Consider the following 20,114-nt stretch of genomic DNA (forward strand, 5'->3'; position numbering starts at 1 on the left):
AAAAATATATCAGATTATCATATTTGATATGAAAAATAGAAGAGAGATGATAAAAAAATTGGTGTATCTCATATTTATTTTTCTAAGAAAAAATATAAAATAAATATCACGAGAGATTGATATTTAATAATTTTTTGAGTGACAATAATCCATATTTGACAAAAATATCCTCAATGTAATAGATAGATTTTGCTAGAATGCTTCAAAAGATATTTTAGTCTTTTTATTTTTTATATATTTATGATCGTCGTATTAAATATGGATCATTCAAATTTCAATTGGATGAAAAGTGCATGTGCATGACTGGTATAGTAAATATTTCAAAGACTAAAATTATTTTATATATATATTTTTAAATGCCTGCACCATCGAAGGTAGAGGAAGAGCTGGAAGGGATGGCGTGGAGAAGCCATGGGCAAGAAGGGGTGGTGGCGCAAGAAGTTGCGAGTGCCACCGAATGCGAAAGAGGTGTGGGAGGAGAGGGGGGTGGGGGTGGAGGAGTGGTGGTGGCATAGAGAACTCGCAAGCTATCAGGGGAGGGGGGAAGGGTAGGGCTGTTCATAATTCAGTTTCAGATCGAAAATCGATCTGAACTGAACAAAAAAATCAAACCAAAATCGAGCCGAATATAATTCGGTTTGATTTTCGATTTTTATTTTCAAAAATTTTGATTTTTGATTCGGTTTGGTTAAAACAAAAAAAATTAAAAATTAAATCGAAAATCGAAGTTATAATTTAAATTTATATTGTTTATTATGTTAAGAATTTGTTGGTTACATGGATGGATGATTGGATATTTAGATTTGATCTATTATTATAATTTACTGTGATGCTTGATTGCTTGTTTGTATTATAGATGATATAGTTTTTGATATATTACATTTTATTTATTATCGATTTATCATTTATCAATTATCAATGTATCATTACTTATCAATTATTGATTTTTAATGTAAAAAATTACTGATCAACAAATTCAACAGATCCTAAATTTAATTAAATATTATGTAACAAACTAACAATGAATTCACAATAATTATTTGAATATATTGTATCAAAAATAGATAATTGAAAAAAAAATACAAAAAAAATCGAATAACCCAATTGAATCGAACTAAAATTCTCGATTCGATTCCTCTCTTATTCGAATCGATTTTCATTTTTCTATTATTTAGTTTTCGGATCAGGTCAGTTCGGATCGAATTGGATCTGTTAAAACCGAATGAACAACCCTAGAGAAGGGGAGGAGAGTGGAGCACCGATAGGTGGAGAACCTATTGGGGGGTGGCAAGGGCATCATGGGTGAGGGAGGAGGGCGCTGTGGCGGAGCCACGCAGGCGGGGGAGTACCGGCATGCAAAGGACCCACGGGTGGGTGGTGGAGAGGAAGAAAGAAGAGAGGGGGTCATAGTGAAGAAGAAAAAAGAGTTGGGGGGTTGCAGGAGGAAGAGGGGAATGCTACGACGGAGAAGACGAAAGGAGATGGGGGTGCACTACAGTAGAGAAGACGGGAGGGTGGGGGCACGGGGGGGGGTGGGGAGTGGGACGGGGACGAGCACGAGGGGGAGAGAGGATGGAAGACTGGCTGGGAGGGTGGCACGAGCACTCGAAGAGAGGAGGGAAGATTGGTGGGAGGGGGGTGTGGCACAAGCACCGAGGGGGAGGGGGTGGGGTGGGGTGCGGCATGAGCACGAGAGGGGTGGGAGAGAGGACGACATGAGCACAGGAGGGGTGGGGTGGGAAGACCGACAAGGAGGATGGCACAAGCACCGATGAAGAAAGGGAAGACCACCAGAGAGGTGGCACGAGTGTCGGGGGGAAGACCGTCGGAGGGGGGTCGGGGGTGCGGCATAAGGGTGGGACGATGAAAAGTGGAAGGAGAAAAAAGATAAAATATCTGAAATATCTTTTATGATAAAATATTATAAAGGAGCACCATAGTAAAATTCGTAATCATTGAATTTATGCTAATACCTTTCCAAATTTATTCAATAAAGAGTTTTGCAAAAAAAAAAGAGAGATAATATTATGTAAAATATTATGTGATTATAGTTATTTGATAAAAATTAATTGAAGATGATAATATTATCCTAATATTAAAAATTTATTTTGTATTGGAGGATATATTTGTAAATTTTATCATATTTCTGTATAGATTTATCTCCAACCAAATATGATAATCTTTTTCAATGCCATTTTTTGAAGTAATTTTTTCACCAATCAAATAATATATGTACTCCAACCAAATAAATCCTAAAAAAGAAATCATATCATGAAAATTTAAAAATTCAAATATTAAGCCCCTTTTATACAGTGCTAGAATTTAAAATCATGCCTACATGAGTTTGATTTTATTTTTTATTTTGCTTTTAAGATTAAACATGCAGGTACGCTTGCATACATAAAAAATTAAAAAATGGAAGGGAAGAAAGAGTGTTGGATTCACGTACAATTTAATTTTTTTGGGTATTAATACATAATCTTTGTTTGGCGGGGCTTACGTTAGCTAATAACTAAACCAAATCCAAAAATCCCACCTCACATAGCGTTGTTCTTTTGTTCCATTATATGGCACATCCAGTAACTTTTTGAGCGGGATTATCGTACAAACAATTGGTGATTAATAAACTAAATCACCCAATATTTGGCATTCTCATTATAAACAGCACGCATTAAAACCATTAGTGATTAATGAACTATATCACCCAATATTTCATATTTAACATAGGAGGCATGGTTTTCTTTTTCCCCTTTTTTTTTTTTTAATGTTTGTGTGTATCTACGCAAATCATGAGCTGAATGATGTGGGTGGTGCATGCAAGCTTGTGAATAGGCTGAGTTTTGGATGGATTTAGATTAATTATTTACATACAAGGACGGTCCTTCCAGCACCCAAAAGAAAGTTGAAAAATGACATTATAATAAAATACCAAAAAATTATTCAAAATAAAAACAAAAAAATAACTTAGAAATGTATCCTCTCTCTCTCTCTCTCTCACATGTGTGCGGATAAAGAAATAGATATATATATATATACACACACACTCAGCAAAAAATATTATTTTAATGACTAAAATATTATCCACTTTTGCAAATTACTCAATATCCTGCATTCTATCAGGTGTACAAATTCAGCCTGTATCAACAAACTAAATAGCGATTGAGGCAAAATAATCTTATGTCTTTAAAAAATCTCTTGTTTGGAAATTTAGTGGAACCAAGATGCAGGTGAACTCAAGTGCAATTAGATTAGCTAAACCAAAATCTAATCATCTTATTCATAAAAACCCACATGAAGCTTGTTTTGAGCTTTGAATAAAGTATAAATATATTAGGTGACATATCAGGAAAACATGGCACAACAATATTTTGTGGAGCACATCCCATGCAGGTTTTTCCCATTTAATTAGTTGTATGGGTCCACCGTTCATTTATTTTTTTTTTACTACGTAGTTCTCACTGTATCTAGTATTGGGGAGATAGTGCAGGTGATTCTTGTAACCCTGTTTTCTTTTTTTTTTTCTTTAAGAAAAAAAATTAGACATTCACATGCATGCAAGTCTAAAAAAGCAAGTTGAAGAATACTCTTCTTTTTGTACCCAAGGGGAAAGGAAAAGGCCTAGCTGGATATATGATGCTGGTTCTATCTCAAAATTCTAGCACGTAGTCTCTGTATCATAAGTTAATGAACTCAAGGAATATCAATGGTGGTTATGACAAATAAAAGATGCTAAGTTACCTTTCACCAATTATATATGTAGAAAATTATTCATACGTAATCCTAATTCCACCAATTTTTGATCACATATCACTCGAATAATTCATCAATCAAACAACTCTAGCGCGTAAAGGGAACTTTCTCACTTAGAAAGAAAAGCAACTAAAGAAATCGAATATTAAGAAAAAAAAATGTTATTCAAGATCACAATATTAATTGACAAACCAATTTAAAGATGAAATAGGATTGGTGTTGATTAGGCTAAACCAAAAGCAAGAAATGATCTTAAATTAATAAACAAACAATCCGATAGCCAAGTGAAAAGACCAGAGAGCAAAAGTTACATCTATGAACAGTTCGAAATACACATGAACCGCTCCAAACATGTAGCAATATGGTTAATTAAGGAGGAGAATTAGAGACATCCAAACGATGCAAGCACATATGGAAGCCACACTAGCTAGTATCTGTATCCCTTGACATACAAGCTCTCTGAAGCCGCTGCGTCAGCACTTCCACCAGTGTACTTCCCAAGCGTAGCCTCCGAATTGGCCCTGCACCTTACCAGGAATGCCTTCTGGGCCGCTGCGACGTTCTCCTTCTTGCCAGCCCACTTCTTGATTGTGCTCTGCTGGAGGGCCCGTCCAAATGAGAAGGATAGAGTCCATGGCTTCAGCACGTCCAGCTTGTTCATGGCATTAAGGTTCAGTGTAGCCTCTTCCTCACTCTGCCCACCAGATAGGAACACGATCCCGGGAACGGCCGGAGGAACGGTGTGCCGGAGTGCTGCAACCGTGTACTCGGCTATCACTTCAGGACTCACCTGAAGATCCCAAATGTTCAGTTCAATTAAAGAAACTATCGTTTTCTTGGACAACGCAGAAGCTCCACATTTAATTTGATAGACAAATATAATGTTGTCATGTCATGTAAGTTTGTCATTCTTCTAGACAATCTGATGGTTTTAAGTCAGAACCCATTCCACATCATGCATCTAGATGCATGCACGGAGTGGGGGTTCAGGTTGTATCTTTCACACGGAAGAACCATGGGATAGAGCGCACAGCCACTTCGAGATCCATGCAGGTGGATGGAGGAAGGTGTTGGAGTACTTTGAGATTTGTGTAAGATGCAATCCAAAGTCATGAAAAAAATATCGAAAGACACAACATCCCCATGGATTGCCGATGCTTGTGTGGGCACACATGTGAGACCGAAATAGTACTCTCTTCAAACCTACACTAGTTCCACAGAATCAGTTCATAAATCCAAGTCCTCATTAATCAGATCGAGCATCGTGATCAGTTGTAAGTGCTGGAATTAGCTATGAAACAGAAGTTATATGTGTCAAAATTGAAGGTACTATATTATCTATTTGTTCTATGATCTTCCCGTACGTCCTCCGTGAAATGACCCTCGAAAAAGTGAGACACCTGACCATGGCCTCATGAGAGTCTCTTGGGTAGCAATAGTTTGGACTTGAAGGCATGCACATATGTTACCTTTGGGCTGTCCGAGCCAGGCGTCACCATGTTGGGCTTCAGAAGGGTACCCTCAAGTAGCACATGGTGATCATTCAGTGCCTTGTAGACGGCGGCGAGCACCTTCTCCGTCACCGCCGCACACTTCTTGATGTCATGGTTGCCGTCGGTGAGGACCTCCGGCTCGACGATCGGCACGAGCCCGTTCTCCTGGCATATGATGGCATACCGTGCCAGCCCCTGAGCATTCTGCTGGATGGCCAGCTCCGATGGCTCCGTGGGCCCAATCTTCAGGACGGCCCTCCATTTGGCAAAGCGAGCTCCGGCCTTGTAGTATTGCTGGCAGCGGGCCCCAAGGGAGTCAAATCCTTGGGTGGTGGTCTCTGAGTTGGTGCCGGCGATGTCCACGGTGCCCTTGTCCACCTTGATGCCGGGGATGACCGAGTTCTCGAGAAGGACGTGGACGAAGGGCTTGCCATCGGACGTCTTCTGGTAGAGTGTTTCTTCGAAGAAGATGACGCCGGAGAGGTAGGAGAGGGCGTTTGGAACCGTGAAGAGGAGCTCGCGGAGGGCTTGGCGGTTGGACTCGATGTTCTCGACGTTGATGCTCGCGAGGCGCTTGCCGATGGTGCCGGTGCTCTCATCGGCGGCCAGAATGCCCTTGCCAGGAGTGGCTATGTACTTGGCTGTCTTGATAAGTTCATCTAGATCATGGACAAATAAAAAGATAATCTCAATGCATAATTCGTGTAATTATATTGCGTGGGTTAAGTTCTCGCCGTAATATTTCATGGCTCTTTGTTTTGGGTGTCAACTGGTGTTCTTAGGACAGCACATAAGTTGCCCAAGCCAATGGCTGTTGGTGGTCAAGTCGACGGATCTGGGTATTGGCTTTTATGACCGAGATTAAGAATTTTGTGTTCCACTGAGAAAATATTTTGGTGGTCTAATTGCCAACGATCTGTTGGGAAGAGTGCAAATGGGCTAAGTTGGTAGGTACTATGTCTTATCATAATTAGTATATTTATTTATCTTTCACAAAAATGATGTGGTTGTTACACAATGGTAGCATATCATGAAATTACAGATAATTTTTCGACCACACAACTTCAGGGAAAAAATTAATGCATATGGATAATCTCCATTCAACCACAAAAATTATTTCCATAAACCCAAGAACACGGCCATTCATTCCTAATACGGATGAGGTTTATATTAGAGTATTTCATGATAGAGGATTGTAAAATATATGCTGTTAAATCATTATCCAGGCATCTTGATGACTCAATGTCATCAATGTGATATGTAAACGATATATTGAGTTTATTTAATCTTAGTCGACATCTGAAAGTGGTGTACAGCATCTGAATTCGCATTCTCATATCAACTTAATGGTGAATTTTGCTGCATGAAATAGTAAAAATAAAAATAATAATTTATATTACTAGATTAAATTTCCTAGGAACCATGTTAAAAAAAAAAAAAATGAATTTCTCTTTATATAATTCAAACTTTCCATTTAAGTAAACACTTATATAGCATGCCAGTATTCTTCCATTCATATTCACAGTTGGATTATGAAAGGTATACCTTATTGGTTGACGTACAAAACCCAGAAAAGAAACACCTGAAGGAGTTTTCATGCTAACTCTAACATCCATTTAGAAGCAAAGTCCACCACTCTAAACATGAAAGAGAAAGAAGTGACGGGAGTAATCTTACCAGCGTATTTTCCTACAAAGGCAGACATGGTTTAGTATTGAAACTACGAGAATAATGGGGAATGGATAACGTGGAGAAGATAGCGTCCACGCCAAAGCGCAAGACAAAGCCTCTTAGAATGGTGGCTTTTAATGAGCCCCCAACAAGGGATATACCCAACGGATGCTTCGCGGGCTACGGACACGTGTCCACATTGGAACCCGGTGTGGGTTATCGTCCTAGGCTGGGGAATGGTCGGTATTACTATGTGCCACGTGGAGTTGACGTGGAATTATCCCTTCGGAGGATCTTGGGGGAATGAGTGTCAATGATAACTTGGGAGGTGCTGCTTCTACTCTAATTCCATGTGCAAGTCCTCCATACCATGGATGGTTTTGATGCTGGTTTGAATTGGGATGGAAGTCGGCCAGAACAGGGCAATGGGGGCATCTCTAGCTCCAAATCAACTCCGCTTGTAGCTTGTGGTCCTTATGACGTGAAATCGAGCCCAACCAATTTCATAACTTATTGGTCATGCTAGTCCAGAACAAGAGGTCTCATGCCAAGATGATGAAGCTGGACCGAGACTTGGAACATCAAAGATATCTGAGTAGTCCAACCCCAATTTTTTTTTTCCTTTTTTGAAGTAATAAGTGATAAACTTTCCTCAAAATTTATTAGGATTCAAGATACAAAAAGGCATGTAGAAGTTGGAATTACAAGAGTGGGGAGGGAGGAAGGGGAATATTACAAGAGTGGTGAGGACAAATTATTGGAATGACTTTGTGGCTGTCCAAAATTTTGCACGAACACAAGTTCCTCCACAACTTGAAGGTGTGAATAGCCTTTTATAGAACTGGAGCGATAGAGCCTTTTCTCGTTGGAAAAATTCTGGATTTTTTTTTTCTAATACCATATTGGAGAACATATGGCCATCAATAATTGGTTCCATCCTATTTTCAGACCTCGCAGTATTCTTTTGTGCCTCCAAGCACTCCAAAGTAACTAAATTATTATAGGTGTCAAGTTCTAGAGGCCTTGAACCACAATATTGTATACATTGATTAAAAGAAAGTAAAAGCAATTTTATCATTCTTTTCATCTAACTTCTTTCTAATTTATTGTTTTCTTTGATTTTATGAGAGATTTGAGTTAAGCAAATCAAAGAAATTTCTCTTTTCTACCTGATCAAGTCACATTCTCAGTTGGTATAGTAGGAGTCAATAATCATTTGATTTTCCTCGTGGACTCTCTTTTGACTTGTCATTAGTGTCTCTTTAGTTTACCCTTTGTTGGCATGCCATCATGATGATTATTTACCTTAAGCATTATAGTGACAGAGATTTTGTTAAACAGCTTCTCTATTAAAGAAAGCTAGTGCAGCTACAGTTGTCGCAATTCAATACACGGTTAATCTGTTGCAGACAATTTTATGAATTATTGTTTTTATTTCGATGGTTACAAGAGTTGGATTTCGACATTGATTTTTTTCATACTCTAGGATTTAAATTCCAGGACATATATGGATTCTCTCATTCTTGATATTTTACGATTGGTGGTTGCCTTGGTCTCAAGAAGATAAGAGAAAAAGGCAGTTCCACTAGTTTTAGGAGGCTGCTGGGAACTCGCGATCCATGAATTCTCAAGATAACAAATTCCATTTGAGATGTATTTAGGAACTTTGGACCTGGAAAGTTCCCTCATCAGGACAAAAGCGTCTCGCCACCTTGGTAAGCTCTTCCCTTTGCCAACTATAGCAGGAGTATTCTTGTGTATCCTGGGTGGGAACGCACCCATCGCCCTCAAGTTGAACTCATTCGAAGATTCATAGCAACTGAGACTATATCGGGGTGAGCTGATGATTGGGCAGGCCTTGGACGTGAAAATGATCAGACTCCGGGCCGAGTGTATTTAAAATTTGATATTTTCCGTGCCTAAACTCGAACCATCATTTAGAGCCACCACTTTGAAGGTTTGTAATTTCTATGTACGAAATTTCACCATATAACTCCCTCTACCATGAACAGTAAAAGTAAGGGAAAAAAGGTCTACATTTTGTGCGAACATTGATTCTGGGCTGTCTAAGATCATCTCTGCCCTAGCCTGATATGCATGCCTATGCGTATCTGCCATGTAGCTGCGGCCAATATTGTGATGCAGAATGGGCTGAGTAACATTAGAGCCTCTTGAGCGAGGTACTCATAACAAAGGCAAGTTGCCAAGCGGCACGGTGACGCCTTTTTACTCATGATACAGCATGCGCAAAATTTTTGATAGACCTTATCCGATACCATCCATGGCTCGAAATGATAGAAAATGATGACCTTTGGCCAGCCCATTGACACAGCCTTGTTTTGGAGATCTGGTGTAACTAGCTAGGTCTGGCTTGGAAACCGTTGGACAGATTGCCACAGAGGAATAGATTGTATCTTCCGCGTGAAAGGAGGATTCACCTTCTTTCACACAAGCTACCGTTGGATCACCCACCACACAGATCTCAATGCACTTTGGTAGCAAAAAAAAGGGTATCAGAGATCACGAAGAAATGCATCTCCACATATATTCTTCAACAGATTTGGGTAAAAAAAGCTTTGATTAATGTTGCACTTACTGGTGGACAACCATATATATAGGTAAATGATGCGAACAAAATAAAAGCTCTAACATACACATATATAACAAACAAGCTTGCATCTTGAAATAGTAAAACTCTCACAAAATCAAATCAATCTAGAGCTCCTCATTTGTATTCTCAATGATATATTGGATCAAGCGTGTCATGTTCACATAGGATGACCCTCCTTCTTCCATTGCCTTCGTAGCTTTCTCCTGCAGCTCCTTGACCCTCATTCTTCTCTCTTTGCCACACTCCCCGTCATCAATCAACCTCGATACCGCCTTCTGTACATCATCTCTCCCTACCACCACAGGACCATCCTCACTTACATGGCTGGTAGGCACCTTCACTCCGACAGCGACTCCAATTTCCAATTCATCCACAATTAATTTCTCATTTAAGAATTGATCAGAAAACTGAGGCCATGTTATCATCAGCACGCCCGCTGAGATCGACTCCGATATTGAATTCCACCCACAATGTGTCAAAAATCCTCCGACCGCCGGGTGCGACAGGATCACCATCTGCGGAGCCCACCCTCTAATTACAAGACCCCTCGAGCTTGTGCTCTCCTCCAATTCCACGGACAGCCAATTCTCTATCTCGGGGGTTAATTCGGCCTCCTTGACCACCCAGATGAATGGCTGGTTCGACGCCTGAAGACCGCATCCGATCTCGATAAGCTGTGAAGGGGGCGCGCGCGCGGCACTGCCAAAATTAGCATAGATAACAGAACTTGGTTCCATGGTGTCGAGCCATTTTATAATAGCATGCTCGTCCATGGACGCCTTGTTCCCCCTTGTCGCTTTACTTGTCACATCCTTGTTGCAGAGACACAGCGGTCCGATGGTCCAAATCTTCTTCCCCTTGGCCTTCTGATAGTTCTCGATGTACCAAGGCTCCAAATCATCATAACTATTGATCACAATGCCATCAGCCGTTGACTCCGCCATCGCCAACTGATGCATAAAGTTGGCCCACTCAGGCCCGGTGGCGAACGCCAGCGCCTGGGCTTTGTTCACCTGGACCTGGCGAGGCAAGTCTGGCACGAGGAAGGGCTCGAAGTCATCGGCGACGCGCTCGTAGACGCTGTGCAGGGCGATGTTGTGTTGGCACAGAAGGTAGAAGCAGGAGGGCCCATGGAAGATGATCCTCGGTATTCGGAGCTTGCGAGCCACCTCCATGGTCCACGGATTGCACATGTCGGCGATCATGCAGTTGGGCTTGGGACGTAGCTCTCGGAGGAAGAGCTCCAGGGGTTCTTGAAGGACGCTTGTGCCTTCGAACATGGCCTTCACGTATTCGGTGGAAGGGAGGAGGTCGAAGTTCTCGCATCCATCGGGCAAGCCGGCTTTTGCGCAAGCAAAGGGAAGGGTGACGAATTGGATTGGTAGGTGCGAATCCTTCACCCGGTCGATGATGGGCTTGATTCGGGCGGCGTTGACGGGAGTGGTGATGAAGCTGACACGAGCTCCACGCTCGGCGAGGAGACGGGCCATGTCGAGCATGGGGATCGTGTGGCCTTGAGCCGCTACTAGAGGGACCAAAATGAAGTGTGCTTTTGGATCATGGAGACCGCTCATGGTTGCCAATTTAATTGTTCAAAGAGGGTGGTCGAGTGAAATTTGGAATGAAGCACGGTAATTCTGAGAAGATGGCAAAGAGGGAGGGACTCGACTCAGAATTCTTCGTCAGTGCTTATGAGTTCTCGTCCTAAGAAGGGCGCAAAATCTATGTAGGTGAGTTTATAGCGCAGAAGGATGAGATCTGGCGCAAGAAATGCTGGGGGCTGCGAGTGGTTATTGACCAACCCCGATGGGGATACATTGCTGGGGCTTAACTAATGATATTGATGCCTATACCATGGGCAGGATACCTACGGCTAATTTTGATGGATTACAAGATTTTATATATTCCTTCAACGCACTGCTTAGGGGTTGTGATCTTTTTTGTGATAAAGTAATGGGTTGTGATTTTTTTTTTTAATAAAATTATGTGTCGTCATCTTCGACGAATCTAGTTGCAGCATGCGCTGTTTGTTTCTTGGTTAGCCTTTTTCACATGCTATTAATTTTTTGTGCTAACATAGTATAATTGTACCGGGAGAGGTCATCTATGGCACCTATGACTTCCTTGGGTTGAGATGGGATTTGGGTTTTGGCTACTCCTTTGTGATGTAATAGGTACTCCTTCACCGGTTGATAGCTTGTTGCATCTGTACTCATCTTGGCTGAGGAAGTTCTTACCTTCTTTCCTGCAATCAACTATTTCGATGTTGTTTGTGGTTTTTAGTTAGAGCTATTGCATCGAGAGGCATTACTACATAAAGGGCTTATAGTAGCATTTACTACGACAGCAATTCGAAAATCACTATCATAGAATCTACGGCAGCGATTATTTATAACCACGGCCATAATTTTGACCTATACCAATGGTTATCTATAACCGCCGTCATAGGACACATATAGCAACTATTATTGAGAAACCGCTGCCATAACTCTAACCTATAGCAACGATTACACATAACCGCTGCCATACATCTAATATATAGCAGTGGTTAATCAATTGTGATCATAGGTTAGACCTGTAGCAATGGTTATGAATAATCACTACTATAGGTTTAAGATATGACAGGCATTAGAGAAGCCAGAACTTTTAGGTTTACTTTGTAACTTGTGAATTTTTCATTATACGGACAATTGTATTTAATTTTAACTTATGTGATTTAAATACTTTTTAGGCTGCATCTCATCAGAATCAGGAGAACTAGACTGCTCAGGAGTATACACTCTCGGTTGTGAGTCTATGGCTAGTCGTGTGCATAGAGAAGTAATGAATTCTGGCCCTTTAATTTACAAGTTATTGAGGAGTTGTTTTTTTGCGTGTTTCTAACAAGCTGATTGATTGTTATAGCTGACGAGAAAGAAAGTGATGAATGTCTATCTGTAGCGCTATCTTCCAATCGAGTCGTATGGACAAGAAGGATAGGCCAATGAATGCCGCAATCGGAAGGATTTTTGTAAGTAATATATAACTGGAGTATAATTAGTATGATTAGTATTATAGTATTTCTTATGATATTTTATTTGAATTTGTAATTACAAGAGTAGTTAGATGTGCTTGAGAGCGAGGGTCCGGATACCACGGGCCTCCATAACCATCTGTCTTAGATCTTGAGACCAGAGCACTCTGGGAGGATTCATTGCAGACCCGAATATATACCGACGAGCTACTGATCTGCTTTGAGCATCTCCTCACACGCTTTCAGGGTCGTCAATCTGCAGCAACTTAACGAGGCCTTGGCACAGGCAACTCAGGCTCAGGAGCACGCATCTCGGGCTGAGGAGCGCGCATCTCAGCTATAGAGCATCGTGTCTGCTATGGTGAGTCAGCTCTCCACTAATCTTGGAGCTGATTTTTCGAGCATTCAGGATATATTGACTAGCATTTTAGCTCCAGCTCTTACTCTAGCCCCTCCAGCTCCTGCTCCAACCCCTTTCGGTGATGATGAGATGCTTGGAGAGGAAGACTTTGATTTAGAAGATTTTTGATATATTTTATTTTTATTTAAAAAATATTGTAATATAATTTGATCGGTAACATAATTTGAGCATTTGAGATATATTTCTATATTATTACTGAATTTTATATGAAATTTTTAGTTTTCATAAATTTTAGTTTGAGCAATTATGTATTGAACTATGTCTATTAGATAAAAAATGACAACTTTAAGCAATTCAAAATTACTACTAAAGAAAAAGGCTACGACAGAGGTTCACAACTGCTACCGTAGTTAAAAAACTGCCGCCATAGCCTACGGCAGCAATTGCACCACCACTGCTGTATCTATTCCATCCGCTGTCGTGAGTACGTGCCAACCACTGTCATAGAACTATGACAGCAGTTGCACAACCATTGCTATAGTCTATAGCAGCGATTTCTTAACCACTGTAATAGAGTTTAAAACAGCGATTGCTCTACCGCTGCTATAGCTTCTATAGTAGCGGTTATTAGCAGCGTTGAATAACCGCTGCCATATAAGCTATAGCAGCAGGTAGATAACCGCTACTTTAGATACAGCAGCGGTTATCTAACCGCTGCTATAAATCTATAGCAGCGGTTTATAAATCGCTGCTATATTTTAGATATAGCAGCGATTAAGCAACCACTGCGATACTCGGTATATGGCAACGGTTATATAAACCATTGTAACAATCATTGTCATAAACCTACGGCGATAGCGACAGTAGCAGTGATTGTGGAACTGCTGCCGTAGACTATGACAGCAGTTCTTTTGATTACGACAGTAGTTGTCAACCGTTGCTGTTAGTCCTTTTCTGTAGTTGTGAGAAATATTTACATTTTTCTTCACAAAAACTCCTCTGTTGGCTATTTATGATGAAGAAAACCACCAAGCTTTTCTATGACTGGTCTCTGATGAAGAACTCTTCGTCTACTACTTCCTTGTTGCAAAGTTGAAAAATTGTCAACTTCAGGTTATAGCTGATGATTAAGCTCCTTACTGCTCATTTTGATTTTTTTATGCTTCTATTCTAGGCTATTTTCCCTCTTAAATATAGCCAGTCTTTCTTAAATTGTTTTGGTTTGAAATGTTTTTTTTTTTTTTTTTGACTGTAAAGAGGCTGATAAAACAGCCACCACTGTTTTGGTTTGAAATGTAACTCCTCTTTAATCATCTCTGTAACCTATTCTCTTCCCTTCTGTAATTCTTTCTTCCTCAATTTAGTGAAGTATGGTGGCCTTTGACCTCCATCTTTCCTTCAAAATGTTGGCGATGGGAGTTGGATTTAGGACTAGAACTCCGGCGCCACGTACTGGTTTTGTTGGGATGCCATCAAAGAGGTGTCACTCCGAGATACGCTATCGCATGTCATGGTAAACATCATCATCTGAATATAGGTCCTAATCTCTTGGGCTAATTAAGATTTTCGGATTAAAAACTAGTTGGGCTCCGTTTATGTGTTGATGAAAAAGAGACAGCAGGGGACATGCTATTGGCCATTTGTCAATTTGTTCAAGTTCAACTTGGGTTAAATTACATCCTAGTCTGAGCCTGTATTAGAAGAAAGCAGAAAACGTTAATCTTGATCGGATATTCGGATTTTCATCATTCAATTATAATATGATCTATGTTAGCCGAGATCTTCAGATATCTTGATTTTCTCTAGAACTTTCTTCAATTCTATAAATTGAGAACTGAAATTGAAATTGCCAAGATGTTGTGGAGAATCATTGTATATCCAACTAGGACTCTAATTTTTATATTGATATTATTTGAAATAAGACTTTATTCCTAATGTTATTCTATTTAATTAAGAGTTTATGTTTTTAGTGGATTTTGTTTTCTAAGCTCATGAAGGCGTTAAATTCCTATCCTTATGATGTCTATTCAAAAGGACCAATGATATCTCCTTTATTGTGCGGTAAAATAAAGAGACAAAAGATTATATGTGTATATGGAGATTCTTTCATGAGGTGCCTTTTATAATGTTCTATACGATACCATGGTATCAACTAAGATCTTGAGATTGATATAGCCAATGTATTTGTAGTTCTATATAATATGAGAGTAAAGATTTTGATATTTACCATTCTATATGGTATCAAAGTTAAGATTTTCCTATTAATAGTATTTGTATTTGTGGTTCTATAGATTTTAGGCTTTTGAACCTTGCCCAGATTCAAAGTTAGGTTTTTAACAAGTCATCAAAGACATGCATCTTCTCTTTGCCAAAAAAAAAAAAAAAGGACATGCATCTCCAATTCTTCTTTTTGGCACCCTGGGTTGGGGAAGTAGAATAATCTTGAGTCAATTCACATCATTCAGGGATCCTGGGATATCTTGATCCTCTCCAAAAGTTTTTGCCATCAATTTTATCGGCCAAGATAAATTAAGATCTGAAATTGAGATGACCAAGAGAACCCTTGCAAATTTTTGATCGCCGAAATTAGCTTTTCAACGAGTTATCACAGTCATGCGTCTTTCCCAGGAAAAAGGAAAAAAAGTTAAAGGACAGCTGAATTACAAAACTTTTAATGACTATTTTGTACTTATTAAAGCCACAACCATAGCTGGATAATTTCAAATAAAATTCTTTCAAACACACGACAGACAAGTACATGCGGGGTACGTCTAAGCTATTCCAAACGAGGCATTACTCAAAATTTGCATACATGAAACAAAACCAATCTATATTCCCTTGCTTCCATGCTCCCGGCAGTACCGGATCAAGTTTGCCATGTTCTCGTAGGTTGATCCACCTTCCTCCATTGCCTTTGCAGCTTTCTGTTGCAGCTCCATGACCTTCATTTTTCTCTGCTCCCCTTCCTCTCCATCCATCAATCTCGACACTGCATTCACTATGTCATCCCTCCTCACCATCACTGGATCACTATCCTCACTTAAATGAGTGACCGGCACCTTCACTCCAACCGGCACGCCGATTCCCAGAACATCCACGAGTAACTTCTCGTTCAAGAATTGATCGGCAAATTGAGGCCACGTTATCAACGGCACTCCTGCTGCAATCGCCTCCAGTGCCGAATTCCACCCGCAATGCGTCAAGAATCCTCCGATCGCGGAGTGAGATAATATCACCATCTGCGGCGCCCACCCCCTAATTATAAGCCCTCGCGAGCTTGTCCTCTCCTCGAATCCCTCCGACATCCATTTCTCTACCTCGGGGCTCATCTCCACCTCCTTGATCACCCAGACGAATGGCCGGTTTGACGCCTCCAAACCGCACCCTATCTCGATAAGTTGTAGAGGCCGCGCGCGTGCTAAGCTTCCGAAACCAACATAGATAACAGACCCTGGCTCCATGGAGTCGAGCCATTTCATCACAACATCCTCATCGATGGATGCTTTGTTCCCTCTCATGGCCTTGTTGCCAAAATCCTTGTTGTAGAGACACAGCGGACCAATCGTCCAAACGTTCTTCCCCTTGGCCTTCTTATAGCTCTCAATAAACCAAGGCTCCAAATCATCGAAACTATTTATCACAATGCCATCCGCTGTTGACGCCGCCTCTAACATTTCGTTGTTAAATTTCTGCGACTCGGGCCTGAGGGCCCATCCAAAAGCCTGTGCCAGGTTTATCTCAACCTGGTGAGGCAAATCGGGGACCAGGAAGGGCTCGAACTCATCGGTGATGTGCTCGTAGATTTTGTGCAGAGCAATGTTATATGCGGATAGAAGGTAGAAGCAAGAGGGCCCATGGAAGATGACTCGCGGTATCCCCAGCTTGCTGGCGACCTCCATGGTCCATGGGTTGCAGAAGTCGGCGATCATGCAGGTTGGGCCAGGCTTTTGGGCTTGGAGGTAGAGCTCGAGGGGGCCTCGGAGCAGCTTAGGGGCTGCAAACATGGCGGCGACGTAGTCTTCGGAAGGGAGAAGGTCGAAATTCTCGCACCCATCGGGCAGGCCAGCTTCTGCGGATGGAATGGGAAGCTCGACGAATTGGATTGGAAGGCGGGATTCCTCCATCACGCGGTCGATGATGTTCCTGATTCGATCGGCGTTGACGGGAGTGGTGATGAAGCTGACACGAGCGCCGCGCTCGGCCAGGAGACGGGCCAGGTCAAGCAGGGGGATCATGTGGCCTTGGGCCACCAGAGGGACCAGAACGAAGTGAGGTCTTGGATCATGGAGATTCTCCATGTTTGCTTATTTTGTTGTTTGGGAGTTCAGAGAAGGGTACTTACTGATTTCGTGCTGACAAAAACAACACCCTTTTAAGTGAATTTATAGAGTGAAGATGGCTCTTTCAGAAAATTTGACCTAAGAAATCCCGAGGGCTGGTCGTCTGGAACGCAGTCGTGATTGACCAAATTGCTAAAAACCGTTGGAAGTGAAGTTTCCCTTGATAACTACACCATGAGCAGTGAATTGAATAAATTCTTATTTCCCATATATTTATGTGCCACGGCACATACAATATGTGTGCCGAGTTTTTAATGTTTCCTTGGTCACGAAGGAAAGAGTATGGATTGGAGAAGCCGCCCATTCCTCAAAGGGAACCGCAGATAGAATCTTGTGACATTATACGAGGAAAGTCCGGTAGAAGACTTTTTCTTTTATTTTTTAACGAAAGAGTTCGGTCAAAGTTGAAAAGAGCCATGGGAATCCCTTACCTCCGGACCAAGCCATTATCGTGTGGATCATTTGATTCCAGCGAAATGTGTGGTAGGACTGTGGACAAGTGGTACACACGCTGTGGCTGTTTGGTAAAATAGAGGAACAAGAAGGTTAAGGGTTTGAAAAATGGAGGGTCGCTAGCTAAGGAATTACAATATTTTATTGTCATACAATTAATTCTTTTTTTATTTTAAGTTGCAGGGATAAGTGAGTGAAATTTCTTCAAAATTGCAAAAACTGTCCTAATTGACTGCCACTCAATATAATTTTGTGGCATTTTCTGGTATAAAGTGCATGCTGCTACTCTCTATTCTCCGCTCATCCCTTTCCTTATCCCAGATTAAAGGTACAATCAGGGGTGGCAACTGGATCGCATCGAATCGTTAAATAAAAAAATTATCAATTTGAATCCAATCTATTTATTAAATAAATCAAAAATTTAGATTTGAATCAGATCTATTTATTAAATAGATAATTCAACTCGATCTATTTAACTTATTTATTAAATAGATTAAATTAGATTAAATATATTCAACAGATTAAATAAATTTTTAATAAATTAAATAGATTAAATAAATTGAATTAAATAGATCAAAAACAAATTAAGTAGGTCTTAAACAAGTTAAACAAATTTTAAATAGATTACATAGATTAGCTATCTGAAATCTAAATTCGATTCAAATATTAAATGGATTAAATGGATTGATCTATTTAATGACTCGAATCTGTCTGGCCTAAACCCAAACCTCTTTACGACAGATCGTATACAAATCAGATTGGTAGGTCGGATCATATTTTGCCGACCTTATCTTAGATTACTATTGTATGTGGGGGGATAGATATTTGTCAACCAAATTTTTTCTATTAAACATTAAAAAAATCTCCTATAAAAAAATCAAAACAAAGAAGTAAACTAAATAATATTGAAACTAAAATAAAATTTTAATTTCTGCATAAGGAAATCTTTCCTCATCTCCTTTTTGGGGTAAAAAGAAAAATAAAAATTTTAGAAAGTGCTAATTAAAATCTAATATTGCATTCAACAAAAAAAAAATTTATAAAAAAAGAAAAGAGATGAGGGGACTCATGCTAAGAGAGTATAACAAAAAAAAATGTTAGAGTAAAGCATAAGTGAGAGCCCAAACTGAGAAGCCCCAAACATCCAAAGATCTAAATATTCATATTTAGCCAACCGAAGCCTAGAGTAGATGACATACAGACCATTCACACATTATAGAAGCCTGTCAGCTATGTCCCTCGAAATGACCATCAAAAATATATATTATATATTCACACTATAATTTTATATATTTTTTTTATTATCCATCTTGAAAAATATGAGAACATGAGTAAGTTGATCAATAAAAAGGTTGATCAATTTTTTCATGATATTTACCTACAAAAAAATATATCTTAAATGAAAAAAACTACATAAAATATTTATTATATCCTTAATAGATATAAGACCAAATTTTTTTACTCCAAACCTTATATGAATAATAATATTATATTTATATTGATATTTAAATTTATTATATCAATAAAATATTAAGATAATATTAATACAATATTTTATAGTATTTTGGTTGTGAAACTTAAAAAAAATATTTTTGAAAAAAAAAAGACCATCAATTTTTATTACATGGGAAGTTCCAAAACCTATATATCTTTCTCATTGATTTTTATTTTAATGAAACATTAGTGTCTTTCTATGAGAAGAACTTTTTCTATTCTTTCTCCTCTTAAAAAACTAAATAAAGAGACTCCTCTTTACTTCCTATGAACCAAACAAGTCCTTATAAATATTCTTGGTAGGCTCAATGAAATCTCAAATATAAGCCAATCCAAACTGCAGCTAAAGTTTATTGAAGATCATGGCAAATGCCTATGGTAAGAGAAAAAGAGGGCTTAAAGAAGAAGACTAATGAATCCATTTTGACATCCTCTCAGTGAAAAAGCTTTGGACCAAGGGACAAGTCGATATATAGCTAAGGGCAATCAAGCAAGGAAGACATTAGTGAGAGGTACCGAGAGATTATTACTAAAATCAGTAAAGCATCAAGCATCGTCCAATAAGAGGATCAAGGGTTCAGCTAATATGCCATTCTTGCCATTGGATGGCATTTCTTGATCTCATATAGTAAAAATCAAGAGAGCTTATTTGTAAATTAGATTTGTTATGGTGTAGAAAACAGAGCATCATTAATTTCATATTGATTATGAGTTAAGAAGGACTTTAACTTATATAGAAAGAGACCATTCTTTCTATGTAAGATGCCTTTTAAAGATAAAATCATGAGGTCTATGAGCCATAGCGGACAATACCTCATATATTAAGCTATGAGCTTTTGACTGCAATAGGATCCAAAGTTGGATATGGTCACAGAGAGGATCTAGTTGCTTAGAGATAAACGATGCTTTAATGGAGTGGAAAGAATGT

At 39.6% G+C, this 20,114-nt stretch overlaps 3 protein-coding genes across 3 annotated transcripts; all 3 read right to left on the reverse strand.

Moving 5' to 3' along the window:
* Positions 1-3,973: 3,973 nt before the first annotated feature.
* Positions 3,974-7,072, reverse strand: LOC105060505 (fructose-bisphosphate aldolase 5, cytosolic). Its single transcript, XM_010944241.3, has 3 exons — positions 6,921-7,072; positions 5,220-5,902; positions 3,974-4,540 (listed from the first exon to the last, which is right to left on the reverse strand). Exons 1-3 carry the CDS (start codon positions 6,946-6,948, stop codon positions 4,178-4,180), a joined length of 1,074 nt encoding a protein of 357 aa, XP_010942543.1. The 5' UTR covers positions 6,949-7,072; the 3' UTR covers positions 3,974-4,177.
* Positions 7,073-9,473: 2,401 nt separating this feature from the next.
* Positions 9,474-11,363, reverse strand: LOC105060607 (UDP-glycosyltransferase 73E1-like). The gene has a single exon (XM_010944395.4). It carries the CDS (start codon positions 11,097-11,099, stop codon positions 9,630-9,632), a length of 1,470 nt encoding a protein of 489 aa, XP_010942697.1. The 5' UTR covers positions 11,100-11,363; the 3' UTR covers positions 9,474-9,629.
* Positions 11,364-15,610: 4,247 nt separating this feature from the next.
* Positions 15,611-17,294, reverse strand: LOC105060506 (UDP-glycosyltransferase 73E1). The gene has a single exon (XM_010944242.4). It carries the CDS (start codon positions 17,195-17,197, stop codon positions 15,728-15,730), a length of 1,470 nt encoding a protein of 489 aa, XP_010942544.1. The 5' UTR covers positions 17,198-17,294; the 3' UTR covers positions 15,611-15,727.
* Positions 17,295-20,114: the final 2,820 nt, after the last annotated feature.

The sequence above is a fragment of the Elaeis guineensis genome, chromosome 1 (genome assembly GCF_000442705.2).
Source record: "Elaeis guineensis isolate ETL-2024a chromosome 1, EG11, whole genome shotgun sequence".
NCBI lineage: Eukaryota > Viridiplantae > Streptophyta > Magnoliopsida > Arecales > Arecaceae > Elaeis > Elaeis guineensis.